Source organism: Gymnoscopelus microlampas, assembly GCF_963454915.1.
Source record: "Gymnoscopelus microlampas genome assembly, chromosome: 18".
Classification (NCBI taxonomy): domain Eukaryota; kingdom Metazoa; phylum Chordata; class Actinopteri; order Myctophiformes; family Myctophidae; genus Gymnoscopelus; species Gymnoscopelus microlampas.
In genome coordinates, this window is record NC_139955.1 from 17,177,002 (window position 1) to 17,204,807 (window position 27,806).

The window sequence follows — 27,806 nt, forward strand, 5'->3', positions numbered from 1 at the left end:
GGGCGGGGGGGGGGGGGGGGGGGGCTAGGAGGGAGATGGGGGCGATGAGGACACTGGGAGTGTTTTTATGTAGTGAGGATTTTAAGAAGCAGAACTGGGAGTGTTGGACAAGCTTGTTTGACATATTGGTTGAATTGAGGTGGGTTAGGGTTGCTTGCTGCTACTAAAACAAAATCTTACCATCACCTGGGGCAGCTAGTGCCAGGCCAAGGGGACACGGGTGTTGCAGCAGCCACTGTTCTACAACTCTCCGTTGCCTCTCAGACTATTGCAATCCACCAGTGTGCAGGCGGCCATTGTTAGGTAGGTGTGGCTCGCCGACCTATGGGACCTGAGTCTAGATAGAGCCAGGAGGATGGGTATGCGGTCTAATTTGTTGACAGAGCAGATTGTGGAGAGAGGATCCATGCTGTCCTTCCAGGTCCCTATCAGACAGGAGGCATTGCAGAGGCAGATACAGCGCAGACAGCCAGAGGTGGAGGAGGGGGGGGGGGGGGGGGGGGGTGCTTCCATCATTGACTGTAGCTGCAGCTGTCAATGACCTGCTCCATCATCCATCCTGTCTTTCAGCACAACTCAGATGGGGGAGTTAATGTCATTTAGACCAGCAAGACGGCTCTCTGCATGGTGGCTCTAAAGGTCCACCACTGCGATGAGGGGGAGAGGACGTCGAGGTGGCTATATAGGGGACGTGGGGCTGGGCTCACCCCCGAGTGGATGCTGGCACTCTGTGTGTAAGCCTCCTAGCGGATGACTGATCTAGGTAGAGAGTAGTAATGTGTCGTTCATGATCGATTCGTTCAAAATAACTAGTTCATTGCCGTGAACGTGAACAAGCTCGTTCACTTCCTGAAACTGTTACGTTCACGCTATCGTGCATGCCCCCATCCCCTCCCCCCGTACACATTATAGAACATACATTAACCACTTTAGCCCTATTTTATACCTAGGCTATTTGAAAATGTTAGTACTTTCACTTTTGGTACTTTAAGTATATTTTGATGCCAATACTTTTGTACTTTTACCCAAGTAAATTTTGAACACTAGAAAATAGCGCTACTGAACGAGAACGTGAACGAATCATTTGAACGAATCATTGCCGTGAACGTGAACAAAATCGTTCGTTCACTGAAATGAACCTTTTTTCCCACCACTAGTAGAGAGACAGTGGAGAATTTGTTTCTGCCTTTTGTGACTGGAGGGTTTGGGGTGAGGGGAGTGCACGGCTGGTGCACATTAAGGACTGATTCTCCAGTGACGTTGTATGTAGATGCTTTCAGAGGGGAGGGTGTGTGTCCTCCAAATCCAGGAAAATGTTGATGCTGGCAACAGGGTCAGTTGAAGCGGGGAATATTCATCAGCATATTGTAAACTGATGAAAAATGTACCTCTGTGTCTCCGTGTGGGAGGTCAGTGGGGTACTCTCTGTGGGGTGGAGGATATGTTTTTAAAACAAGGGAATGTGTGTGTGTGTGTGTGTGTGTGTGTGTGTGTGTGTGTGTGTGTGTGTGTGTGTGTGTGTGTGTAGTACGTACGTGTGCGCGTGTGTGTGTCCGTGAGGACATTATGATGGGATGGTGCTGTGGACAACCCCTAGTATAATATAATTGACTAATGTTTTGTTTTTGGTGAATGTATTATGATTAATTGTGCCATTTACATGTTGGAGTGGTGGTTTATTATCAATTCAAAATGATTTCATTGGTAGGTCCTACTGGGGCTGTAGCCTGTTTCAGACAATAATTGAATCCCATGGTCTGTAGGGGTTGAAAGCTAAACGGTGTACTAAATGAGGGCAATGCACTACCAGAAATAAAAGTGATGCAAATGAGACCCTCGGGCCTCGCTTGCTTGGGCCCTTCACACTCCTCCTGCAACACCTGACCCCATCCCGTTCCCAGTTCCGCCTGTCGGCCACCAGCACATTTACTCAAGTACTGTACTTAAGTACAATTTTGAGGTATTTTCTTAACTGGAGTATTTACAAGTTTCAGTACTTTTACTTCTACTCCATCTGCGGCAAATATTATTACTTATTGTGAGCTTGTAGATCTGCTATTTTTTTATAAGATGTTTTAAATACATTTGAAAGCGTGTACCGTCACTTACTTGTAACAGAGTATTTCTACATTGCAGTATTGATACTTTTACTTCAGTAAAAAATGGCAGTACTTTTTCCACCAGTGTCAGCCACGCAGGGCGCTGTTGCATCGCAGCACGGTCCACGGTACAACAGGACGGGATATTCAAAGTTAATGCAAGCTTTGCAGAATGGCAGGAACCGGTGGAGGTGGTGGAACCGACTGTGTGTGTGTGTGTGTGTGTGTGTGTGTGTGTGTGTGTGTGTGTGTGTGTGCGTGCGTGCGTGCGCGCACTGTGCACGCTCTACTAATTATCCAAGACAGCACTTGGAAGTTGCCAAATAATCACTTTTGACACGCGACACACAGTCGAGGTCGGTATGGAAAACAGCTCAGCCTCAGCTCATTAATTTCTCCAGATTTCTCCAGATTTCTTCCCAGTTCCATGAGAGCTGCTGTCGCCGCGGACCGTTAGGTGGTCCGTCCTCAGCAGCAGCAGCACGTCCACTATTAGGCTACTCTCAAAAGTATTCTCTCATCTTCCTCTTCGTCGCCGCGCCTCCCCTGTGTGTGCACTGTGTAGACAGGCAGTCAGGAAATGTGTGGGCGCGCGCGCGCGCGCGTGTGTGTGTGTGTGTGTGTGTGTGTGTGTGTGTGTGTGTTTGAGAGAGGGAGAGAGAGAGAGAGAGAGAGAGAGAGAGAGAGAGAGAGAGAGAGATAGAGTCATGGAGTTGTTAGAGCATTAAGGCAAGGGAAGGAGGGACAGAGTGAGGGGGGAGTGTGTGTGTGTGTGTGTGTGTGTGTGTGTGTGTGTGTGTGTGTGTGTGTGTGTGTGTGTGTGTGTGTGTGTGTGTGTGTGTGTGTGTGTGTGTGTGTGTGTGTGTGTGTGTGTGTGAGAGAGAGAGAGAGAGAGTGTGCGTGTGTGTGTGTGAGAGTGTGAGAGTGAGTGAGTGAGTGAGTGTGTGTGTGAGAGTGAGTGAGTGTGTTTGAGAGAGAGAGAGAGAGAGAGAGAGAGAGAGAGAGAGAGAGAGAGAGAGAGAGAGAGAGAGAGAGAGAGAGAGAGAGAGCATTCTCTCCCGGTACACTCCACTTGGCAGTGGTTGTCGGGCTGCTGTGCTGTCGTGGCGGAGCGGAGCGGTGTGGCTGGTCTCGCCAGGCGGGGAGAAGTTCACCCTCACACTGGAGCCCTGCTGTGTCCCACCACCACTCTCTCACCTGCGCAGTTCGGAGCTGCCATGGGGCTCTCTGGCTCTGGATTTACTATCTTAATCATCTTACCGGCCTTTCTGCTGCACACCAGCGGCCTTTATATCGCCAGTAGCGTCGGTATGTACAGTTAAACGTGCTCATTGTTTATGTTGTTATCTGGTGGTGCATGTTTCAATAGGACTAACCGGTAAACGGAATGCTCGCCCCTAAACACGCTCGCCCCCCCCCCCCCCAAATTGTTTTTGTTGACCGCTCGCCCCCAGAGGTTCTTGCGTTCTTGTATTTTTGTTTTACTGAGAATAAGGTTAGAAATAAGTTTAGGTTTAGGCATAGTTTTACTGAGGTTAAGTTTATGGTTAGGCATAGTTTTACTGAGGTTAGGTTTAGTAATAAGGTTTGGTTTTGGCACCGTTTTACTGAGGTTATGTTTAGGAATAAGGTTAGGTTTAGGCATAATTTACTGAGGTATTAACGTTTAAGAATAACGTTTGGGTTAGGCATAATTTACTGAGGTTACGTTTAGGAATAAGGTTAGGCATAGTTTACTGAGGTTACGTTTAGGAATACCAGGTGGGGACCGTTCCGAGGTCGCCGGATTTACCCCGGGGCGACTGTGTTTTGGGACGAGCGTTTTGGTATTCGACTAACCCCAACCAGGGCGTTTGTCTAAAGTGTTGTAGCCCATTACGGTGTCTGCTTAATATGAACGGGGCTTTCATAGTTATTCAAACAGCAATAAAATGACACATTTTGCAACTTCTGTTTTCACTAATGTGGCGAACGAGAGTGAGCCCAGGGAGCTTTTTTAAAATTATTATTTTACATATAGCGGCTCAAATGTTGCTGTTATTATCTTGCTTTTCGGGAAATGCATCCATCATGTGGGGTGTTAAAGGTGTTAAAGGTGTTAAGGGGCATCTCTGGATGCATCTCATCTCTGTCTGTTGTTGGTCGTTTTGCTGCAAGTAGCTCGACGTTATCTGATGCATCGCTGTTATCGATCCGTCACTGGACGCTTGAGTCGGATGTCAGCCTATTTTTTTTTTTTTTTTTTACTTTTTTGCATTCCCATTCATATTCATTGACAGGCAACTTGTATTATACATTGTTCAAATAATACTAAAAAAACGAACACAAAACTGTACATTAAAGAAAATATGTCAGCCTATTGAAACACTATTATAAAAATCATTCCTCTTTTAGTGGGTGCAGGTATTAATAGGCCTATACAATTTGGTTGGATTTTGTTTGATTCTTAGATTTCTTTTCCCTCCCAGAGTAAACTTTCCAAATGATGCTTTATTCATTGTAATTAATAACAGCTGCATTCAATCAAGGACAAACAATCACACCCGTGTCAGGATCACCGCCAACATAATCTATTTGAGTTATATATAGAAGTTATACTTTTTATTTTAGACCTGTGTGTGTGTGTGTGTGTGTGTGTGTGTGTGTGTGTGTGTGTGTGTGTGTGTGTGTGTGTGTGTGTGTGCGTGCATGCGCGCGCACGTGGGCGGTGTTGAGCCTGCTGTCACACAGACCTCAGACCAGAGAGCAGCATCTTTTCAGGTTGCCTCTGAAAAGCCACTCCAGTTTCAGAGGGAGGTGTCTCTGTCAACACTCATATTTATGGAACATAAATTTACATTACAAAGAATAATTCCGCCCTGTCAGAGCCATAGGCTGTTGCTAGGGATGTGAATGATTTGAAAGATTGCGAGTTTTAAGGTGAACAATATCTTTGTGACAGCTGGCCAAGCAGAGACAAAAGAATGTATGCACAGCAATGAGGCAATGACGATTAATATGATGATGAGGAGGACCATGATGATGTTCAATACGTTTTTAATAAAACACTATTTGGTGTTTTGACAAGGATTGTAAATAATGCGTTCCTCCCTCTCATCTTGTGGGAATAGTTTGTTTCATTCCATCGGAGGTCTTTAGGCTAGAAGTCACTTTCTCAGTGCGGGCTGACAGTGATGCTGGCAGAGCATGAGGTGTCAGTGCTGAGACTGCTGTTTCCACACGTGCACTGCTGTGCACTACCATGCACTACCACGCACTGCCGTGCACAGAGCACTTGGGTCGCCTCTGAGTTCAGGGGTGGGGCATGCATCTCACTGTGTGTGTGTGTGTGTGTGTGTGTGTGTGTGTGTGTGTGTGTGTGTGTGTGTGTGTGTGTGTGTGTGTGTGTGTGTGTGTGTGTGTGTGTGTGTGTGTGTGTGTGAGAGGAGTGTATTGTTGTTTGTGTGAGTGTGGAGTGCATTGGTATTTTCCATGAGATGAGCAATTGAAAATAGTAAATAAAAACATCCATCACAAATTTGACCTTCTAATCCTTTATTTCTCCTCTCCTTCATCCCCTCTTTTCCATCCTCTCATCCCCCTTTTCCCCCACTGGTTTGTCACGTTTCCCTTTCTAATCACTGTATTCCTCTGTTATTCAACTTCATCCCCTCATCCTATACCCTCTTTATCTAATCATTTGTAATGTCATGTTGTGTTGGTCACTTTTTTTTTTTCATTTCATCTCCTCCCAATCACACCTCCATCCTGCACCCCCCCCCCCCCCCTTTCACAGACTCCCTGCAGCATGTCCTGGGGGAGTATGGACTGGTGAGGCCTATCAGCGTGGATGCAGAGGGCCGCTTCCTATCGCATGCCGTCTCAGCCGGCCGCACAGCAGGAGGGCAGCCCCGTAGGCGCTGGAGGAGGGAGGCCGGGGGAGAGGGAGGTGACGGCGGCGATGCCGAGGGAGAGGCAGGGGCCGACTCGGACAGGGTCTTCTACAATGTTACCGTCTTCGGCCGGGAGTTCCACTTGCGTCTGCGCCCCAACGCCAGGCTGGTGGCCCCCGGAGCCAAGATAGAGTGGCAGGACGATAGTGACAGACCCCAGCGCTCAGAGTCCCTGGATGGACACTGCCTCTACGTTGGGGACATCAGCGACACCCCAGGAGCCACCGTGGCCATCAGCAACTGTGATGGACTGGTGAGTGGATTATTTCACGTTGTGCTGACTGTGTTCTGCTGCTGCTGTTGCTGCTGTGTGTGTGTGTGTGTGTGTGTGTGTGTGTGTGTGTGTGTGTGTGTGTGTGTGTGCGTGATGCTGTTGGGTAACACTTGTGGTAAAGCTCTGGTCTGGCTTGTTTTTGCTGAAGTTAGGGGGAGGTTGTAGATATATTCTGTCCTTATCTTTAACTAGAGGCACCTACGTCGCACCACTGATCCGACCGATATGTCTGAGTCATACTGTCTGGGACTTTGTCAGAGTACCAGTTGTACCTGCCTGTGTCCCTTTTGAGCCCATATATGGAGATCACTGATGTCATTGGTATATGCCCATACCCTGTCTATTGGCATGCCCATCTATGGGCGTATTGGTCGGATCGGCGCTTGTAGACAAACGCATAGGCGAACAACTCGGCGGGGGGCACGCCCTCCCTCAAGTCCTTGTCGATGCATGCGCCTTTTTTGAAGTTGGTCGGTCCCATATATGCACATGACCATATATGGGCATAGCCATCGGCTCTGTGGCTCTGGACAACCGGATCTCCTATATGCCTATATATGGGCGTATTGGGTTTGTTTATGGTTATGTCTGAGTCATAGTGACATGCCTATATATGGGCATATCGGGTTTGTTTATGGTTATGTCTGATTCATAGTGACACACCTATATATAGGTGTATCGGGTTTGTTTGTTTATGGTTATGTCTGAGTAATAGTGACATGCATATATAAGAGCGTATCAGGTTTGATTATGGTTATGTCTGATTTATAGTGATATGCCTGTGCCTGTCACTATGGCGTATCGGGTTTGTTTATGGTTATGTCCGAGTTTCGGGCGCCGGCCTTGTGGGGTTTCTTCTGTCTCTCTCTCTGCCCCCCCCCCCCCTCTCTCTCTCTCTCTCTTTGGTTTTTCGATTCTCAGAATCCGTAAGCACCTCCACATTGCCACGTGGCACGTTCAATCAAGGGGTCATCTTAAGCTCACACCTCAAATCTGGGACCATTTGGTCTATCACTCCCCGAGTTATGCCAGGACACCTTTTTTGCGGACAGAGAACGGTGGCTTTATAGTATGACGATGATGATGATAGGGATGATGAGGATTTATGCCCATATATGGAGATCTCTGTATCTGTCTGTCTGTCTGCCTGTTTCCCTATATTATGCCCATATATGGAGTTCTCTGTATCTGTCCGTCCATGTCCCTTTTATGCCTATGTGGAGATCCCGGATGTCATCTGTATATATATGCCCATATCGGTTAGATTGGAAGTTCTGGACAACCAGATCTACATACATGCCTACAGTAGCCTTGTATATACTTCACGCAGGGCGCTGCACTCCGTCGGGTCCTTTACGGCACGTACGCCGAGTTTAGTCCATCCTTCGGGCTGTTCTCGAGATACGCAAAGGAAAGATATACAAAGAGATTTTGTGCATTTATAGTAATATACTTTATATATATTTATGTACACGTGATTTATGTACATGTGCCAATTAGACAAAGCGACTATTGACTTGTGGTTTGACCTGATAGGTCAGAGGTCATGTTTGTTATTTGTCCTACTATTGTCCTTCAGCCTGATGGAGAAGGCTGTCGTCTGAAATACCTGAGTCATGTTTTCTCTCTGTTCCCCTTCACATAAAGGACAGAGGGAATATTAAAGCAATTCACCAACTGTTCTCGCAAACAAGCTCAGTATGTACCTGGACGGCACATATGGTGTCAACCTCTCACTAAGCAGTTGTGTGCGGTGATCATTAAAGCTACAACATCACAGTGGGTTGTGAGCTTGTAGATCTGTTGGACACCATTGTGTATTGGAGTACAATTAAGCTTTAACCATTAAAACCGGAACGCATCTGTGTAACCACTTTAACCATTATATTATACTTTTGCTATTCAAAAATAGCAGATATACAAGCTCACAATCGGTGGCGGGCTATGAGCTTGTATATCTGCTATTTTAGAAACATTGTGCAAATCTGTGCAAATATGTATATTTAAAGCAAACATTTTTAACTCAAATCTTTACTTCTGGGGGTCCCTGGAACAACATGTTTTGAGATGGGGGTCCGCGGCCAAATACATATAATTTTGGGGGTCCTTGACATTAAAAAAGTTTGAGAACCACTGATATTATAGCAACATAAGGTTTTTCAAAAAACTGTTAGGATTTAGAAGAAATTTGTAGAATCCCCAGAAGCAAAGATTTGAGTTACAAATGTTCGCTTTAAATATATATACATTCAAAGATTTGCATACATTTTCCACAAAAAAAAAAAAAAAGCAAATCTACAAATCTACAAGCTATGAGCTTGTAGATCTGTTTTTTGAACAGCCAAAGAAATCTTAAAATGACACAGATGCATTCCCGGTCTTAACCGGTTAAGTGAGCAAAGTAGGGAAAAAAGGCAAAGTGGTGGAAATATGCAAAGTGCAATGTAAGGAGGCTACAGAAAGAAGGAAAACAAAACAAGGGGGATACCAAAGCAGAAAATAGAAAATGAGTGAAGGATGTGTAAAGCATGGTGGCGGTGAGATGGAGTTCCCCTCATTAGGTAAGTGTTCATTAGTCAGCCTGCTCCGCTCAGCCCCGCCAGTACAGAGCTGAGTAGCAGCAACTGGATCCGTTTAGGGTCGAGGACGCTGGGGACTCGCTGAGCAGCTGAGGATGCCGGCAGGATGCCAGGACGGTGCCGGACCTGCCACGGCCACTTAGCCTGACACCAGCCAACATTCATTCACTGCTCCTTACTCCCAGCCTGACAGACCTATATGCCTTCATAGACCAGTGGTTTTCAACCCTTTTCATATCAAGGTCCATTTTTGTATTGGGCGTTTGAGCCACGGACCACCATATGATGAGATTTGGACTCTCAGAACCCAAGACTTGGAATATTTTGTTATCTTTGGATACAATTTTGTCCACAATTCCATGCTGTATTGATGTTGGTAGTGGTACCATAGGAAAGATAACAGGCAAGCGTTGATCAAAATAACAATTCTTGAAGTAATGCAATATGTTTAATAATAATTTAACTCTTGAGAGCGTAAAATGAAACCAAATGGACCCGTATCTACCTACTAAGGGTCCATTTGGTTACCAACTCTCCATCATTTAGCTGGGGACCACCTGGAACCCCCCCAAGGACCACTGGTGGTCCCCGGACCACTGGTTGAGAACCATTGCTTTTGCAACCAACAAAATAAGTTACGATTAGTTAGGGTTACCTATGGTAAACACACATTTCTTAGTGATGCATCATGTACAAATGTCTATTTCTGATATTTGCTACCATATGACCAGCTAAGATTTTGACTACTGGTTAAACATGTTAAGCGATGTAATGTGTTTGGGTCAGGAGCGTTTACTATCATTTTGTACTTTATTACCTAATTATGAACTATTTTTATGGTCCACAATAATCACGTAATTTAAGAGATTAATCAATTGTGAAAATAATCATTAGTTGCAGCCCTACTAGCAGACAGAAGGCCAAAATAATTAGTTCCTACACAGAGGCTTACCCATGGCTCTGCTAGAGCTGAAAGAAATGACAAAACAATTGTTTAATATTTTGGGCCAAACATTTATATTCATTAGGCCATTGGTTCTCAAAGTGGGGTCCGGGGACCCCTAGGGGTCCTTGAGGGAGTTCCAGGGGGTCCCCAGCTAAATGATAGATTAGGCACCAAATGGACCCTTATGGGTCTGTAACTCTGAGAGTGTACAAATGGAACCAAATGGACCCTAACGGGTCCATTTGGTTCCATTTGTACACTCTCAGAGTTACATTAACATAGATTTTACAATATAAACTGGGGTCCAAGAGATAGAAATGCCATTAAATGGGGGTCCGTAGCCCTAATGCATGTCAAACTGGGGGGTCCTTGAAATTTAAATGGTTGAGAATCACTGCTAGAGCCGTAAAAACTCTTCTCTTATGGGGGTCCCTGGCATATCTTTTCAAATGGGGGGTCCGCGGGCTAATAAGTCTCAATTTGGGGGTCCTTGACATGAAAAAGTTTGAGAACCACTGCATTAGGCCAAATTTCCAATAATATCATATTTATTTTTAAACTTACTTAATTACACAATTCAACAATATGCTTCCATGTTCTATGTAGATCAGATAGTACTACTATAATAGACTATAATAGTAATACTTTTTCTATGACATAACAAAACAATCAAGATGATGATGTATTGTCCTGGCTATGAACATGCATTTTCTCAGTGCTGTTTAGCTATGATTTTTAAATAAAGTGAAGATGTGTCTCAGAGCAGTTTGCAACATGGCCTCTGTCAGCCTCGTTCTCATAACAGTGCAGCCGCCCATAAGGGCTGCACCAGGGAGGAAAACAAGGTCACCCAGCGCTTTCCAGCTTCGCCAACCAGTGGCAACCGCAACCCTCAATGTTGGCTGCTAATCTGTCAAATGTGTGTGATCTTCAGGCAGCGAGGTTTCCTCCCCGTGAATCAAGTCAAATTCACACTCTGTCGCTTACTACTCAGCACCCACAACTGTAAGTAGTTAGACTAGCTAATGTTGGCATAGCAAAACGTAGCAAGGTAACAAGAGCTGGATAGACGAGTCTATATATGATCAGTTGGCAGATGGAATCTAGAGATCTGTGACTAAGTCCAATTAAACTGCTCCTGCAGGCACTGCTGTATTCACACTTTGTCATCGGACAAAGTCAGTAGTTATGGTACAGTAAAGCCTAACCACTTAAGCCCTATGTACTGTACTTGCAGTACAACAAATAGGAACAATTGCTATCTACCCTATGGTTTCTTCCCCCTTTAAAGGTGTAGTGAATGGCTCGAGTAAGTGATAGAGACGTGAAAACATAATAAAAAAGAGAAGGGGCTGTGTGGAAAGATAAATGGAGTGAATTGGATTCTGTGAACGGAGGAGAGTCATCATCACACTGTAGAAGGGCTAGTGAATGTACTGTGTGTGTGTGTGTGTGTGTGTGTGTGTGTGTGTGTGTGTGTGTGTGTGTGTGTGTGTGTGTGTGTGTGTGTGTGTGTGTGTGTGTGTGTGTGTGTGTGTGTGTGTGTGTGTGTGTGTGTGTGTGTGCGTGCGTGCGTGCGTGCGCGCGCGCGCGTGCGTGCGTGCGCGAGTGTTTATATTCTGGTCCCTTACTCTTGCTAACCACCTTTCCTTCATTCTAACTTATTTGGTAAGAGTTGACACTGTATGTGTGTGTGTGTCTGAGGCAGAACAAAACACACAGTGCCCATTCTAGATTCCAGCACTTGGTAGCCATAGGGCTAAGGGCCTTAATTCATCATCATCTGTGATCAAATCAATAGCCTATCAATCAAATCCATCCAAAACGTAACCCAAAATTATGTTTAAATCCCACTTTAATGAATTCATCCATCAATCAGTCAATACCTTCGGACAACATTCCAACAGTTTTTAGTCATTAAAGGGGAAATCCACCCATTTTCAATATTTAACTATGTCATTAATATAGCATAAAGGAGTTGTGTGGAAATAAGAAAAAAGTTCCCCCCTTTTCTTTTTGCCTTGAACTGGAGGATTGATTGTGAGTTTAACATTGCAAATTACAACGTGATGACTCATCATGTTGGAATTTGCAATGTTAAACCCACAATCAATCCTCCAGTTCAAGGCAACACAGAAAGGGGGGAACTTTTTTCTTATTTCCACACAACTCCTTTATGCTATATTAATGACATAGTTAAATATTGAAAATGGGTGGATTTCCCCTTTAAGGCCCATAACAGTGTTATTACATGTCATTGCCCAGTGCTAACATTGGCCACACAGTTTACAAAAACCTTGACAATTTCCCCCTAAAATTGCTGTATTTATTTGCTTTACTTTTTTCTCAATGTTAGCTATGGTTAAAAGCCATCTTCAAGCAAAGATTTGAGTTTGAAATGCAAAACTCTTATTTCCATTTATTTTGTTATCAATGCACAAATTTGAGTAATACAGTAATCTTAGATTAAATGTTGTGCTGACTTTCAAAAAGGTGAATTACGTATACCATAACTTTAAAGTTTCATTCAGTGTTTTTTCTATCCCGTTTCAACATTAATGGCAGTGAATTACTTTAAAAAAAAGTATGCTGAGATCTACTAGTATACGCGCAAATACACAAAACTATGTACACAACATTTTTTGAAGACGGGCAATCTCGGCTAATGGCTAGAAGTCAAAATTAGACTGGTATGCTCCTTTAATAAACTTGACATGCCGATGTGTTGTTTTGTCTTGGTTCTAGTTACACTGCTCTCTTGCTGTGTGCTGACATGCTGCCTCAATAAATCCTTTAACAGCCTATAGTTAGTATTTTTCCCAAAGAAGCCTAGACCAAAGAACTGTAATAAAGATTCAGAAGAGGTGCCTCTAATAATGCTGATTATCGCTCAACAAACCAACCTCCTCTCTTGTCAGCTAGTAAGTGCAATCTGTAGGCCATATCATGAATGACCTTTTCTGACCAAAGAATAAAGCCTCAGCCTCCATGATGACAAAAGAACAATGCAGGTGGTCCTTAGCACCAGGCCAAGAGATGAAAACCAATCTGCTTGGTTAATAAAAGTAACATAACATTCTGAAACCTGAATCTGAAACAGCAATTGTCAATATTTGTGAAATGCTGCCTAAACCAGGCCAAACCTGACAGGATCACAGACAGACAGACAGACAGGCTGGCAGGCAGGCAGGCAGAGTTTGATTCATATACATCACATATATACAGTATGTACGCACACGCTCACGCTTTCGCTCTCGCTCTCGCTCAAACCTACTGTATCTGTACATATGGACTTCCAGTTCTCCAGATGTGCAAGTGTTGGGATAATCAGAGGGTACCGCTAAATGACAGGGGTCTTCAGGATGTAGTGTGAACAGAGGGGCGCACAGGTTGACAGACCCGGGCAGGACACACAGAACTGGTCTCCTTTTGTCTCTGTGAAGACATGGAACATGTGAAGAACAGGAAGCGTGAGGCCTGTCATCTTTGAGCACCATCATAAAATCCAGGTGGACCTGGACACCTGGCGTACCATGGGATGTCTACATACATACTTTGCATACATACACACACACAGACACACACACACACACACACACACACACACACACACACACACACACACACACACACACACACACACACACACACAGACACAGACACAGACACAGACACAGACACACACACACACAGACACGTGGTGACGCAGGCATACATACAGTATGACCAACACAAGCACAGACACCAGATCAAAAGCTGCTCGCAGCATAACGACCACCAACTCACTTCTTGTTTCCACTCTCGTCTCTCTCTCCCTCCCTCTTGTCTCTTGGCCAGCGGCAGCAACGTCAGGCAGGAGAGCTCCACTAATGATGATGGTATTAAAAGCACATGGGAAACAACAGCAAGAGAAGGGAAGGTAGACAGACAGACAGACAGACAGACAGACAGACAGACAGACAGACAGACAGACAGACAGACAGACAGAGTTGAACAGACCGCATTTGCTCCCAAAACCCACATACCCCACAGGAAAAGAAAGAGAGACGGAGATGAAGAGAAAGATTGAGAGATGAAGAGAAAGATAGACAGAGACGGAGAGATGAAGTGAAAGATAGACAGACAGAGGAAGATAAACAGAGAGAGAGAGAGGAAGAGAAACAGAGACAGAGAGGAAGAGACATAGAGACAGAGATAAAGGGAAAGAACGTCATCTCAACAGTCTTTGTTTGCTGTTCAAGGAGTTCATCAGAGCAGTGTTATTGTGTTGTGTTGCAATGTCCACTATGCTACTTGGGGTGTGGCAATATATTGACATTATATCGATATCCTGATTTGAGACTAGATATCATCTGTGATTTTGGATATTATTGTAGTGTCGTATTGTGTTAAAGGCTGCAATGGTAAACTGATGTAATTTTCAGACCGTACCTGCATGTTTTAGCTGTTCTGTTATGTCCCTTAACCCATTTAGTATAATGTGACCGAATACAATCATTTGAGACACAAGGTGGCCACGGTCAAACTTATTTTCTTGTTTTCTGCGGTTTCACAACGGCCGACTTGTCTCTCCCTCTCCTGGAAGGGGACATCTATAGGCAATACTGACGGTTATTTATTTATAAATAAAATCTAATAGTGTAAATACTTTGTTGAAACACCAAATAGTCATCCAAACAATATTGTCATGCACAATTATTGATATATCCAGGTATTTTGTCAAACATATTTATCTTTTGATTTTGTTCGCCCAGCCCTGTCCACAGTACACTCTTATTTAGCTAACAATACAATTTGTCTGCACTCTTCTTGCAATAGAATTAGCATCATTTATAGGCAGATGGTGAGAGTCATCCTCTGCAGGTGTTGCCCTTTGTACAATCTGATCGTGTGTGTGTGTGCGTGTGTGTGTGTGTGTGTGTGTGTGTGTGTGTGTGTGTGCGTGTGCATGTGCATGTGCGTGCGTGCGTGCGTGTTATTAGTGCACAGCAGGAAGGCTGGAAGGTGATGGTGCTATTTTTGTATTTGCTTTGAAAGCACCCTATAAACCTCCACAGAATTCAATGACTCAAAACTGGCATCACTGGAGCATGGAGTTGTTTCTGCAGAGTTAGATGGTGTGAAATCATCTAATTACGAAGGAAATGTCAAGTTACATGTCCCATACAGTGCTCTTTCGCTGTTATGATAAAGAAACTATAATTGAATGCAAGCTAAATTGGTTTTGAGGACTGCAGAAACACACCCTGAATGGACGTGTACTCCATACTCTGCATGCTGTTGTGTTTATGTTGGGGAAGGTATAATTTTCCCTCAAATGTACCGTTGAAGCAGCCACTGCATTACAAGGCTGAAAACGGCATAATTTGCTCAAAGTCTGGGAAATAAGTTAACTGCACTTCAGGCATTTGAAAGAGACCTGCTGCGAGCCTGTGACGGCTTGTAGTACTTTAATTAACAGAATAAAAGCCTGTTTTGCGATTATGATTATACATTTGTAGTAGTTTAACCCATTAAGATGTGGAACGCATCTGTGTTGCGTTCTTTGGCTATTCAAAAAAGCTTGTAGATCTGCTATTTTTTTTAAATCGTGAAAAATTTTTTTTTGTGATTTAAAAAAAGGTTAGGATTTAGAAAACATTTTTAAGAATCGCCTCAGGTCTTAATGGGTTAAATGACTAGTATTTAATACACAATAATAATGTTAATACACATCCTGTAGTGTACACACACACACACACACACACACACACACACACACACACACACACACACACACACACACACACACACACACACACACACACACACACACACACACACACACACACGCACAATCACATAACACACACTGTCTTGTCAGCTGACCTAATGTGATAGAGCTAGTGTGATTACCATGGTATCAGGAGCCAACCCCTCCCTCCATCCATCTATCCATTCATCCATCCATTCATCCGTCCATCCATCCAGTCAGTCAGGGCGGGCAGTAGGCAGTACGCTCAGTCAGGCATGGTGTTATTTTACCCTGGGTCACATGATAAGCAGCTCTCAACTGTAATCAGCTCAAATTGAAATGATGACATCAATTACAGTGCAGCACACAGCTGTTATTGACCCTGGCTGTGTGGAGAAGAGGGGGGGGGGGGCAGAATAGTGGTTGTTGCCGGAGCCACAGGGCTGGATGGAGAGCCGGGGAGAGTGTGTGCTGTGGAGAGAGAGAGTGCTGACTGCTGAGCCATGATATGAATGGAGAGACGGATAGAGCTAAAGAGAGATGGAGGAGAGAGAGAGAGAGAGAGAAAACACAATCGTGGTATCTGATTGCAGGTTCCACCCTGTAGTGTAACTCCACTCAAACACACAATTACTCCATCTACAGCTATTATCAGAGAGAGAGAGAGAGAGAGAGAGAGCGGGTCCATTCTCTGGAACGCTACACTGAGCAAAGCAGAGCTTTTACCAGGTCTGTGATTACTGCCTCTCACTGACTGCACTTAACCAGCACCCTTCACCTCTTTTTTCATCTCTCTCTCTCTCTCTCTCTCTCTCTCTCTCTCTCTCTCTCTCTCTCTCTCTCTCTCTCTCTCTCATTCATGTCATTCTTGTGCTGGCTCAGGGATAATTTGAGAGGCGCAAATAACAGGATTCCCCAGGGAAACTGGACGAAAGGAACCCCAATGATTATAGTAAATGTATGTGATGTCATAATCACTACAGCCACTTCCTTTTTTCTTTAGAGGTGTCTCACCGTGTCTGTGGTGTCAACAACATACACAGTGTTGTTACATCGTCGTTGTATATGACGCCTGACTGATGTGCGAGTGACTCCACATCATTGGTGTGATGTCATGGTAATGTGCTGACCGTAGCAGTTTAACCCAGTTTAACCCCACCTGAGGCCCATTCTACAAAATGTCTTCTAAATCCTAACTGTTTTTTGAAAAAACGTATATTACAATGTCAGTGGTTCTCAAACTTTTTCATGTCAAGGACCCCAAAATGTATATGTATTTGGCCGTGGACGCCCATCGCAAAATATTTTGTTCCAGGGACCCCCCAGAAGCAAAGATTTGAGTAAAAAATGATCGCTTTAAAACAATATATCTTAAAAGATTTGCACACATTTTCAAAAATAGCCAAAGTATAAAATAATGCTTTTTAGCTCAAATAAAAAAATGACACAGATAATGGTTAAGTGTCTTGCTCAGTGGACACCTTGACACATAGACCGGGACCGGGAGGCAAACCGTTGACACCTTCTGATAACCAGACGGCCTCTCTACCCACTAAGCTATGGCTACCCCAAAGTTACTGATTGTGAAGTCATGGTGGTCATTTCTGGATCTTGGATAACCAACAGCATCTTTGAAAGGACCATCCTTTGTATTGATGTGATGTGTGTTGGTCTCTTATGTAAGCTTACCAGCGTTGTACCAAAACTAGCAAATTCCACAAGCTCTGTGGTGTGCGGTGATTAAACTAAACTATATGGTTTGTGTCACATTCTGGTTTGTGTCGCCGTCAATGCAACGCTGCAAGATATTTCACTGTGGCGCGATATAGAGACACAATATACAGACGCAATATGCAGACGTGCAATATTCTTTTTGTTTTTATTTATTCTTTTCATCCTATATGTATTGCTTATTGTTTGTTTTACGATGAGAGCAATTGTGGTATACAATTTCCCCTCGGATGTTTTCTATTCTATTGTGTCTGCGCATCTCCGACAAGTCTGAGAGAGAGAGAGAGAGAGCGAGAGAGAGAGATCAATTTCATGAAATTTATACCATGAAATGTATGAATTTATAACCTGCGCTTTACCGTACAGATCAAGCACAGCGGAACAGTAGGAGTCTCATAATAAAGGTAGGGTAAGCCAGCCTGTCAGTCGGTCAGTCAATCAGTCACGCAGCTGGTCCATCAGGCCACAGGGGCCTTGCAGGAAGCTAATCGATGCTAGCCACATCAGCAGTTCTCTGGCTAACAGGCCCCCACAGCCAGAAAACAGGGGGAGACATCCTCTCTCTCTCTCTCTCTGTCTGCCTACCTACCTCTGGATGACCCAGCCCCTGTCTCCTGTGGCCACGTCGGGGTTCTTGCCTAACCATCACACAGGTGGCTTTGTACTCGGAAAGCTTCCGCTCGTCTGGAAGTTTCCTCTATGTAATCCTCGTAAACAAAACACAACAGAGAAGAAGCCAGGAGGGAGTGTGTGGAACAGGGAGGGAGAGAGAGAGAGGACTGGAGAGGAATCTTAAACAAGAGCAGCAACACGACCACCTGCTCTGACAGAGAGGAGGAATGTTGCTATGAAGCATCCATATGTATGTACAGGACAGTATGTATTGATGGATGTGTATGTCTATCATTTTATCTATCCTGTCAATTGTATCATTCTATTTGCTATTGCAACTAGAACATGCATTAACTCATTCACTGCCAGAGTTAAAACATCGTCTACCGTCCCCTTGCCAGCGAAAACGGCGATCTTTGAAAAATGATGGAATATTCTCCGTGACCTCCTTCCTCACGGACATCGGCTCGTTACACGCACGAGGGTCGTTTGAATGTGGTTTGTTTTTTGAAAAACAAGCAGAAAACAACAGAAATCTGAGAAAAAAATACTTTTATAAATCTTTTAACATGGGAGATGCCTAGATTTCTTTTGTTGTGATCACGTGAAACAAAAAGTCGTCATAAGTCGTCCTTGGCAGTAAATGAGTTAAAATTGGATATGCCCTTTTCATTGAATTCCCCGATATTGAACATTTGTGTTTATGTGTCTGTGGTGAAAGCTGTTTCCCTATAGGCCTTCATTGCAGGCAGCTAAGCAGTAAGAATAGTGCCTCATAATACAAATCCACACCTTCCACCTCGTAATTACCTGAATGCTTTCATTCAGTGTATTCCCAAATACTGAAATGATCACTTTTTCTATTCCGGTGTATTTTTTGGGGGGGGGGGGGGGGGTGGGGTTTCAGTAACTGTACTGCCAGCAGCATATAAAATATTATATAATGATATATTATAATAACTAACTCTGTGGGGGCTGGAGTGAAACAGAGGATACAGAGACTTATATCTAGCACTTTGATCATGGTGACTGATCATCTGCCAGTGTGTACAGGGAAAGCTTTGGATACTGTCTTGAAAAATTGCATAATGTGTGTTTACAGAGCTGTTGTGGAGACTTTGAGATGACCCTGTCCATATGTAGAGCTGGCTTTGGTTGAATATTACACTACGTTGGACTAGGTCGTCACGATTACAAATTTAAGTTGACGATTAATTGTCACTCAAATAATTGCGATGAACTATTTAATTGTGTTTTTGGCATTGAACATTGGAGCATTTCGTAATCAAAAATTGCACAGGGCAGATTTTACAAATAACTGAAATATACAAAGAAATTATTGACATATTTGATCATTTTTGTATGTAAAAAAGAAATAGCAGAGCTTGTTGATCTGCTATTTTTATTTTTTACATAAAAAACATACATAAAAAAACTTTCAACATGGAAACGATTATGCAATAATAATTGCGATTATTCAAATAATTGCGATTAGACGATTATTCAATAATTGTGACTGGCCTACGTTGGACTACATCTCTGAGTAAAAGTAGGGCCATTAGACGCCATATCTCACCTTCACTTGTATTAGATAGAGAGTAAATGTGTTAGTTGCTTGTTGTTTTATTATTTTTTTTCCACACTGACGTCGTATATTCAGACAGGATTTGTTTGTTCGGAACAACAGCAATTGCTATCGTAGGACATTTATGACGAGTTTGCACAGGATTCTCCATTTACACTTTTCAGAAAATAAACTAACAGTAAATCTCCACCAGGAGGCATGCCCTAATGATAATAATAATAGCGATTTATTCAGAGAAATACTAAAATCAAATATCACAATATGTTTGACCAAATACAATAATATCATATTGTGACAATAAAGTATAAATAATACATTTTCTTTGTTTTTTAAATGTTCAAAAATAGCGAATAATTTTTTGAAAGTATAAAATAAGGCTCAAATCCAGGAAGACAGCACTTAATATTACAATATAAAAAATCTCTGACAATATCTGGTCGCATATCACGATATGATATCAATTATATTTCAATCAATCAATTTCCCAGCCCTACTGTATGTGAGCCCTGTTCCTACCCCTCTCTCTCATATACGGTCATTGTCTACGTCTCTCCATTTATCTCTCAATTTGCAGTCATTAATCTGTAATGCGCAATGTCTGATTGTTAATATCATGTCATGTGTCAATTATGTTTACGGTCAACTATCATAAACATATTTTGGCCAGGATCATAGTGTATTATAATTCTCATAGTTGTAATACTTAATCATATTTTTTATAATGCATATAATCATTGTTATAATGCATTATAGTGTGATTATGAGTCGCTAAGTGATGATTGCATGGGTGCTTTGAGTACAGATTTCAGCATGTGTTCAGGTGTTATGAATTAAGTGGATGGGATTCATTTAACGGGCTATAATACGGTATGCATTTACTTAATAGGTGAAGTGAAACGATAGCATTAAATCTATGCAGCATTAAATCTGCTCAGGAATATCATTACATTAATCAAAAGATAAAGGACAGCGGGAAAAGACCTTGCACACAAACACATTATTTTGTACAGGACTTTTATGGGCTTATTTTACCGGGAATTCCATAGTACTGTACAGTAGGTAAAAGACAATGGAATATTTACTGGTGCTGTCTATAAAAATAACTGACTGACTTTGGACAGAATTAACATCACAGCAATGCTTATTATTACATACACATGTGCATGCATGCACGCACACACACACACACACACATGCACTCGCACACACACACACACACACACACACACACACACACACACACACACACACACACACACACACACACACACACACACACACACACACACACACACACACACACACACACACACACACACACACACGCAGCCTCTCTTACAGTGTGTTATTGAGTGACAGTGTCTCTAGGTGCACAAAGGGAAATTATTTTTTCCCACCAGCTAATCCTTTGCCTCTCTTTCACACGGCAGACATAGATACACTGGGGAGGAGAGGGTCCGCTATCAGTTCATTTCTAATCCTCTCTATCTGTCTGTCCGCCCACCCAACCCCCCCACCCACCCACCCATACTCCCACCCAGTCTCTGGTCTAGCTGCTCTCTGTCAGTGCTGGAATCCGCTCAAAGCGGCGGCCATGAAGGGAGCGAGGGGCGATGGGGAATGAGATAAAATGGAGATGAAATACGCGCGAAATAAAAGAGAGAGAGAGACAAATGGAAGAATGGAGAGGATGGACAAAGGACGGGGTCTTCCTTTTAGTCTGTTCTTATGCTCTGGTATTCCCCCTCTCCTCTCCTGTGATGTGATGTGACAGGAGCCTCTTCGCTGATGTTGTCATACATCACAGACATCATCCACTTCCCTCTTTCGTGCTCCATCTACTCATTCCTTCATCTCTCCATCAAGGTGGGAGGAAAAAACATTTTGTCACAAATGTCTACCTCCATTTCCCTGACCCCCCCCCCACCTCTCTCTCTCTCTCCCCCTCACTCTCGTTTACCTCTGATGACCCCTTTTACCCTGTTAGCTGTGACTATTGTGTGTGTGTGTGTGTGTGTGTGTGTGTGTGTGTGTGTGTGTGTGTATTTTGACAGCAAATTGTGTTTTAGTTTTAGCCCTGTCTTTTCCATAAAATTCTGTTTCGTTTTTGTCATATTTTAGTCACCAGATTTTTTTTACTTTTAGTCTAGTTTTAGTCGACTAAATCTACAGTTGATTTAGTCGACTAAAATGTATTTTTGGCGGGCCGTAATGGCATCGAAAAGATTTTCACTTTGCTGCATACCGAAAATAGCACTGCGACGTGTTGTGAGCTTGTATTCTAGTTTTTATTTGTGGCCGAAATTGTCAGAATATTTACTCTTAGTTTTAATCATCATAGATTCGTTTTTTTATTTTGTTTTGCGTCAGCGAAAAAAGGAAGTCGACAGACATTTTTCGTCATAGTTTTAGTCGACGAAATCAACACTGCGTCCCTCCTCCCTTTTTCATTTATCTTCATCTCTCTCCTAGTAGTGCTCAGAGGTCGTAGCCCCAGCTGAGACACAAGCTGTTGCTGCTGCCTGGCTGCGAGCAGCGGACAGACTGACAGATATTGTTGCTGTCGGGCAGAAACCACTTCTCTCCATATTTTAACCCATTAAGGCCTGAGGTTCCCATTCTACAAATGTCTTCTAAATCTGGAAAAACGCGGCACTAGCGCGGCACTATGAGCTTGTATATCTGCTATTTTTGAATAGCTATCTAAAATGACACAGATGCGTTACCGGATTGAATGGGTTAACTATTTGTGTTTTTTCATATATTCAACGGCCTACTTGATCATACTACAGTACAGCGTCACACAAAAGCATCAAATATAGCAGATCTGCAAGCTAGAAAATGTTTGCTATTTTTTTTATTTGAGACAGAGACGACATGCAAAATAGTCTGTAGCCTTCAGTAACTTACTGGTGGAATGCAGAATGGGAGTGTGTAGACAGACAGACAGACAGACAGGGTTGAAGGTCTAATGAAGCCAAATTACGCGTTGTGATTTATGTGTATAAGAACAGTAGACAGACACTTGTAACAACGTTCTTTGGGGTTATGAAAAATGATAGACTTACAAAATAATGTGCCTTTGTTTGTTTGGCGCTCTGCTGCAAGCGTATTTGTTTGCATTTATTTATTTGGCAAAGTCCGCCTCTTTGTGAGGTAGCTGTCGTGAGACTCCTCTCCCAGTGTGTGTAGAAAGACTGGAGAGGAGAGGAGGGGAGAGGTAATCTGGTTAGGGGAGGTAACTATGAGAAATGGTGGTGAAGAAGGCAGCCAATCACTGGCGCTGCTCTGTGATGTATAATGGCAATACAGGAGAATGGTCTGCATGAGCCACACACACACACACACACACACACACACACACACACACACACACACACACACACACACACACACACACACACACACACACACACACACACACACACACACACACACACACACACACAGACAGAACACCAATTCATTCAACCCATAGGTTTTCCTTCGACTCCTCAGTTAAAACCCTAGTGAAGATCTGCCTTTGAGCTCAGTCAAGCAAGTATAACACACAAAGAAGGAATAATAATATGGACCACAGCTCTCTGTGAAATCGTATAAAAGCTCAAGTCATTTACCTCTCTCTCTCTATCACTCAGATGCTATCATAGTATAAGTGGCTTTTGTCAAAGCCCAGCCAGCAGCATACAGTGGCCCCAGCCCCCAGGCAGAGCCCAAATGGAGCTGATTTCCTCCCAGACGGTGTGATTGTGTTGACTCCTCTTCCAGGCCCGGTAATTGGGGGCAATAGAGAAGCTGGGTGTTTCCCTCTCGTAGTTGAACACTTTGAAGCTGTGTGTGAAATCATCTCTACTATATTCTACACCTCAGGAGCAGTCTGTGCGTGTGTTAACATGAGAGAGTGAATGTGTCTCAATGTATTTGTGTGTGTGCATGCGCGCACAAGCACATATTTATTTGTTTGAATGTGGAGGATTCCCCAGCGAATGTCAGCTTGATAGCTTCCATCGTCTTTGATTTTTCTGGCTGAGAGTTTTCTCGAAGGAGTTTCTCTCCCTCTGTCTGTTGGTGTGTGTGTGTGTGTGTGTGTGTGTGTGTGTGTGTGTGTGTGTGTGTGTGTGTGTGTGTGTGTGTGTGTGTTTTAAACAAACAAATAACATATAAAAATACATACGCACGCACGCACGTAAACACACAGACACACACGCGCACACACACACACACACACACACACACACACACACACACACACACACACACACACACACACACACACACACACACACACACACACACACACACGTATACTATGTGTTGCGATGGACATTGGACATGCTATGTGCATTACAGGTAGATGTAACTGAAGTCACAATGAGCCTTGTTGGTTGGAATGGGGAAACATTTTAATCAGCAGGTACATGTATGTTTAAGTGCAAAGCACAGACAGATGCATGTGTGTGTGTGTGTGTGTGTGTGTGTGTGTGTGTGTGTGCGTGTGTGTGCGTGCGCGCGCTCAAGCATAAACACACACAGATTTGTAATGTTCCTTTACTTTATTTATTTTTATCTTATTTTTATCCATCACAGTGTTGAGTACAAACTCTCTGCAGCCTGCGATGTTGTTTTGCTTGTGATAAATAAAGAACTTGAACACACACATAGGCACGTACACACAAGCACACACGCACGCCCACAAAGACAAAAACAGTAACCTGCTGGGCTTAACACCTAAAGCTAAACCTAGTATATATATATATTTTAAAAGGTATAGTATTAACCGATCCCAGAGGGGACCCTTCGACGCCAAGTCTAGTCGTGCCGAGGATCCAACTGGTCCAAACCTCGACCTATACTGACCCCCTGCTGCCCCCCTCAGTAGTACAGTACTGTGTGTGTGTGTGTGTGTGTGTGTGTGTGTGTGTGTGTGTGTGTGTGTGTGTGTGTGTGTGTGTGTGTGTGTGTGTGTGTGTGTGTGTGTGTGTGTGTGTGTGTGTGTGTGTGTGAAAAAAATAAAAATAAAAATCATGTCGCTACATCTATAAGCAAAAAATGAAATGATACAGATGCTTTCCCGGATTGAAAGGTATAACAACATATAGGCATTCCAGGTCTAAATCAAGCCCCATTGGACACGGTGGCCAATCATAGGTACTGCAGCTTATTACGGCTGGGGCCAAACACATGAGCGAGCTAAAACCTTTTTCGACCAATGTGCTCGACTCACGAGCTTGCGCACGGCGTTGTGCATGGAGGTGACTCTACTGCGCATGCGAGACGACACGCAGGCCGCAGAGTGACGCAAACCGCGGCACACAGGCCCCAAATAGGCCCCGCCCGTCACATTTCCCAACCCGGAGGAAGGGGTGAAAAGGGAGTATGCGCTGGGTGAGCAACTCCATTTAAGTGAATGGACGCGGATTTTCGTTGCCTCTCTATTATTTTTTAACTCTATGGTCTAAATAGGTTAAATACACATAGACACCAAAATGATGATTATAGGCAGGTGTGCCTCATCCTCTGGCAGTCTGGCCACCTCCTACACAGGAAAATAAAATCAATAGACAAACACAGATGACCATAGACATAAATACAGTACATAGACACATCATTGGACACTGGACAGCACGTCAACACCACCCCCATATTATGTAGGACAGCTTGCCATAACTCCCCTATATAAGTATCTTTTATTTTCTTTCTTTTCTTTCTTTCTTTCTTTCTTTTCTTTCTTTCTTTTCTTTCTTTCTTTTCTTTCTTTCTTTCTTGTTACCCCTTGTTTTGCCCCAAATTCAGTCGTTATGCCAAATTAATTCCTCCCACACACTGTGTGTTGTTGTTGTCACTGCTGTTGCATCCTACTGCACCTGCCATCAGTGGTGTGAAGTAACTCAGTACATTTACTCAAGTACTCAGTACAATTTTGAGGTATTTTTTACTTCTACTAGTGCTAGTACTAGTTACAGTACATTGTGAGCTTGTAGATCTGCTATTTTCAAAAGATGTTTATACATTTTAAAATGTGAAATGGGACATTCTGCATACTGCGTACTTTAACTTTTGGTACTTTAAGTACATTTTGATGCCAATACTTTAGTACTTTTCCTCGAGTACATTTTGAATTCCGGACTTTTACTTGACAGAGTATTTCTATATTGCAGTATTGATACTTCCACCACTGCCTGCCATTGGGGAGCCCCCGCCGGTAGGACATATAGCACCTCCGTCCCACTCCTCCCGCCCCCAACACTCCCTGCTGACAGGTGCCGCCCCCAGCCTGTAGGAGTTTGTGCGGTGACAAATATCACCTTCCCCGCCTGGCCTCCCTCCCCTGAACACGGGCCAATAGGCTCTATATGCACAGCAGCCATATTGGAAAGAAATTGGGCCTCTTCTTACTTCCTTTCACAGGTGTTACCAGTGATACTAATGAAGGCTCTGTTCCATTCTGGTCAAACAGAGTCAGGGTGCTGATATTGTGCCTGTTGGATCACTGGAAACACTCTGCTACACCAGTGTTTCTTAAAGTGTGGACCAGGTACCCTCAAGTCTCCTTGAGGGGTTTCCAAATGGCCCCTTACGGGTGTATTACTCTGAGAGTGTACAAATGGAACCAAATGGACCCGTAGGGTCCATTTGGTTCCATTTGTACACTCTCAGAGTTATGGGGGTACTTGAAATTAAAACGTTTGAGAACCACTGTGCTACACTAAATGGAACAGAGCCTTCATTAGAATCATTGGTAACACCTGTGAAGGAAGTAAGGAAAAGGCCCAATATGGCTGCTGTGCATTTTTTGCAACCGGCGTTGGATTTGAACCGCTACACTGCGGTGGTGGACAGGTACTTTACCACTGCGCCACCCGAGAGCATCTTTCTCTGTTTCATAACCATTACTGTTACTGTCTGTGTAAGATAAGGTGTTTTGGTGTGAAAATGTTAAGTGTCATATATTTGTAACAAACCACACCGCGAGAAAAAAACAGTTGCGAATTCAACGAGTTATGATGATTTTGATTGTGGAGAGACCTCCTGCTTCAATAGACATGTACGTACATGGCGCCAGGGTTGCCATGTCCGCTTATTATAAGCGACTTAGGGCTTGTTTTTCTGTAAAGTTGCTTGTAAATATTGGTTAGTTGCGGGTTGCGTTTTTTTGGGCTTGTTTCTAAAGTGTAGTTCCTTATTTGGGCTTGCTTCCTAATGATGTTTGAACCAGTGGTTCTCAAACATTTTCATGTCAAGAACCCCCATCTGAAAATACTTGGGGCCAGGGACCCCCGTACCAGATTTGTGGTGTTAAAATGTTTTAAAAAGATTCCACATTTGTCACTTTTCTTTCAAGAATGTTTTTGAAAATAGCAGATCTACAAGCTCAGCGTTGTGAGCTTGTAGGCTATTTTCAAATAACCAATGTAATGGGTTTAAAGTGCTCATGTGGCCTAGTCGCTTCTTTTGGGCTTGTTTTCATAGACCTGGTTGCTTATTTCTCTCGCAAAATCTGGCATCACTGCATGGGTCATACACGGCTCTACCTAACAAAATGTGGCGGCTGCGATGATGCATCGCTCCAATGAACAGCAGCTGCCAATGAGGTATCTTATCTACGTTTATATACGTACCTGGGGTATCCACGTTTATTACATAACATGTATGCAGATGACCACAAGCAGAATGGAAGGGGTCATCATCATCACAGTATTATGTTTGTTTAAGCTAAAGCTATGTATTTACAGTATACGTTTGTGTATCTATCCTCTATCTCAAAATGATTTCCCCATTTTGATATTAATCCAGATACTCCAAGCATCTCTGTTCCTCTCAGAGGGAAACAACCTACTTATCACATGCGCGAGCGCACACACACACACACACACACACACACACACACACACACACACACACACACACACACACACACACACACACACACACACACACACACACACACACACACACACACACACACACCCATACCCACACCCACACCCACACACACACGCGCGCATAGAGACATGTCTTGGAATAAAATCCCTTAATTTGTGTGGGAGTGTCATGGATGTGCAGCCAGAGAGGAGGTCCGTCTTTGTCATGGAAACACCAATTTTAAATCTTCTGTCCTCTAGCCTCTCATGTTAGTTAACTAACGGACAGACTAGCACACATATGGTTCTACAGACAGCTAACTGACGGACACTAGCACACAACGTGTTAGTGCCAGTTAGTTGGCTGTCTGTAACTAACTGACAGATTAACACGCACAGTTCTCTAGGCAGCTAACTAACTGACCAACTAACACACACACACACACACACAC

General features: G+C 43.5%; 1 protein-coding gene across 3 annotated transcripts in view; it reads left to right on the forward strand.

Annotated features, from left to right (window-relative positions):
* Positions 1 to 3,123: 3,123 nt before the first annotated feature.
* LOC311033738 (A disintegrin and metalloproteinase with thrombospondin motifs 2) overlaps positions 3,124 to 27,806 on the forward strand; it is a 154,278-nt gene continuing 129,595 nt past the window's right edge. For all 3 annotated transcript variants that reach the window (XM_084041359.1, XM_084041361.1, XM_084041360.1), the window contains exons 1-2: positions 3,124 to 3,407; positions 5,875 to 6,284. In XM_084041359.1, the coding sequence (XP_083897485.1) occupies positions 3,317 to 3,407; positions 5,875 to 6,284 (501 nt within the window). In that variant the 5' untranslated portion in view covers positions 3,124 to 3,316. The remainder of the gene's footprint in view (positions 3,408 to 5,874; positions 6,285 to 27,806) is intronic.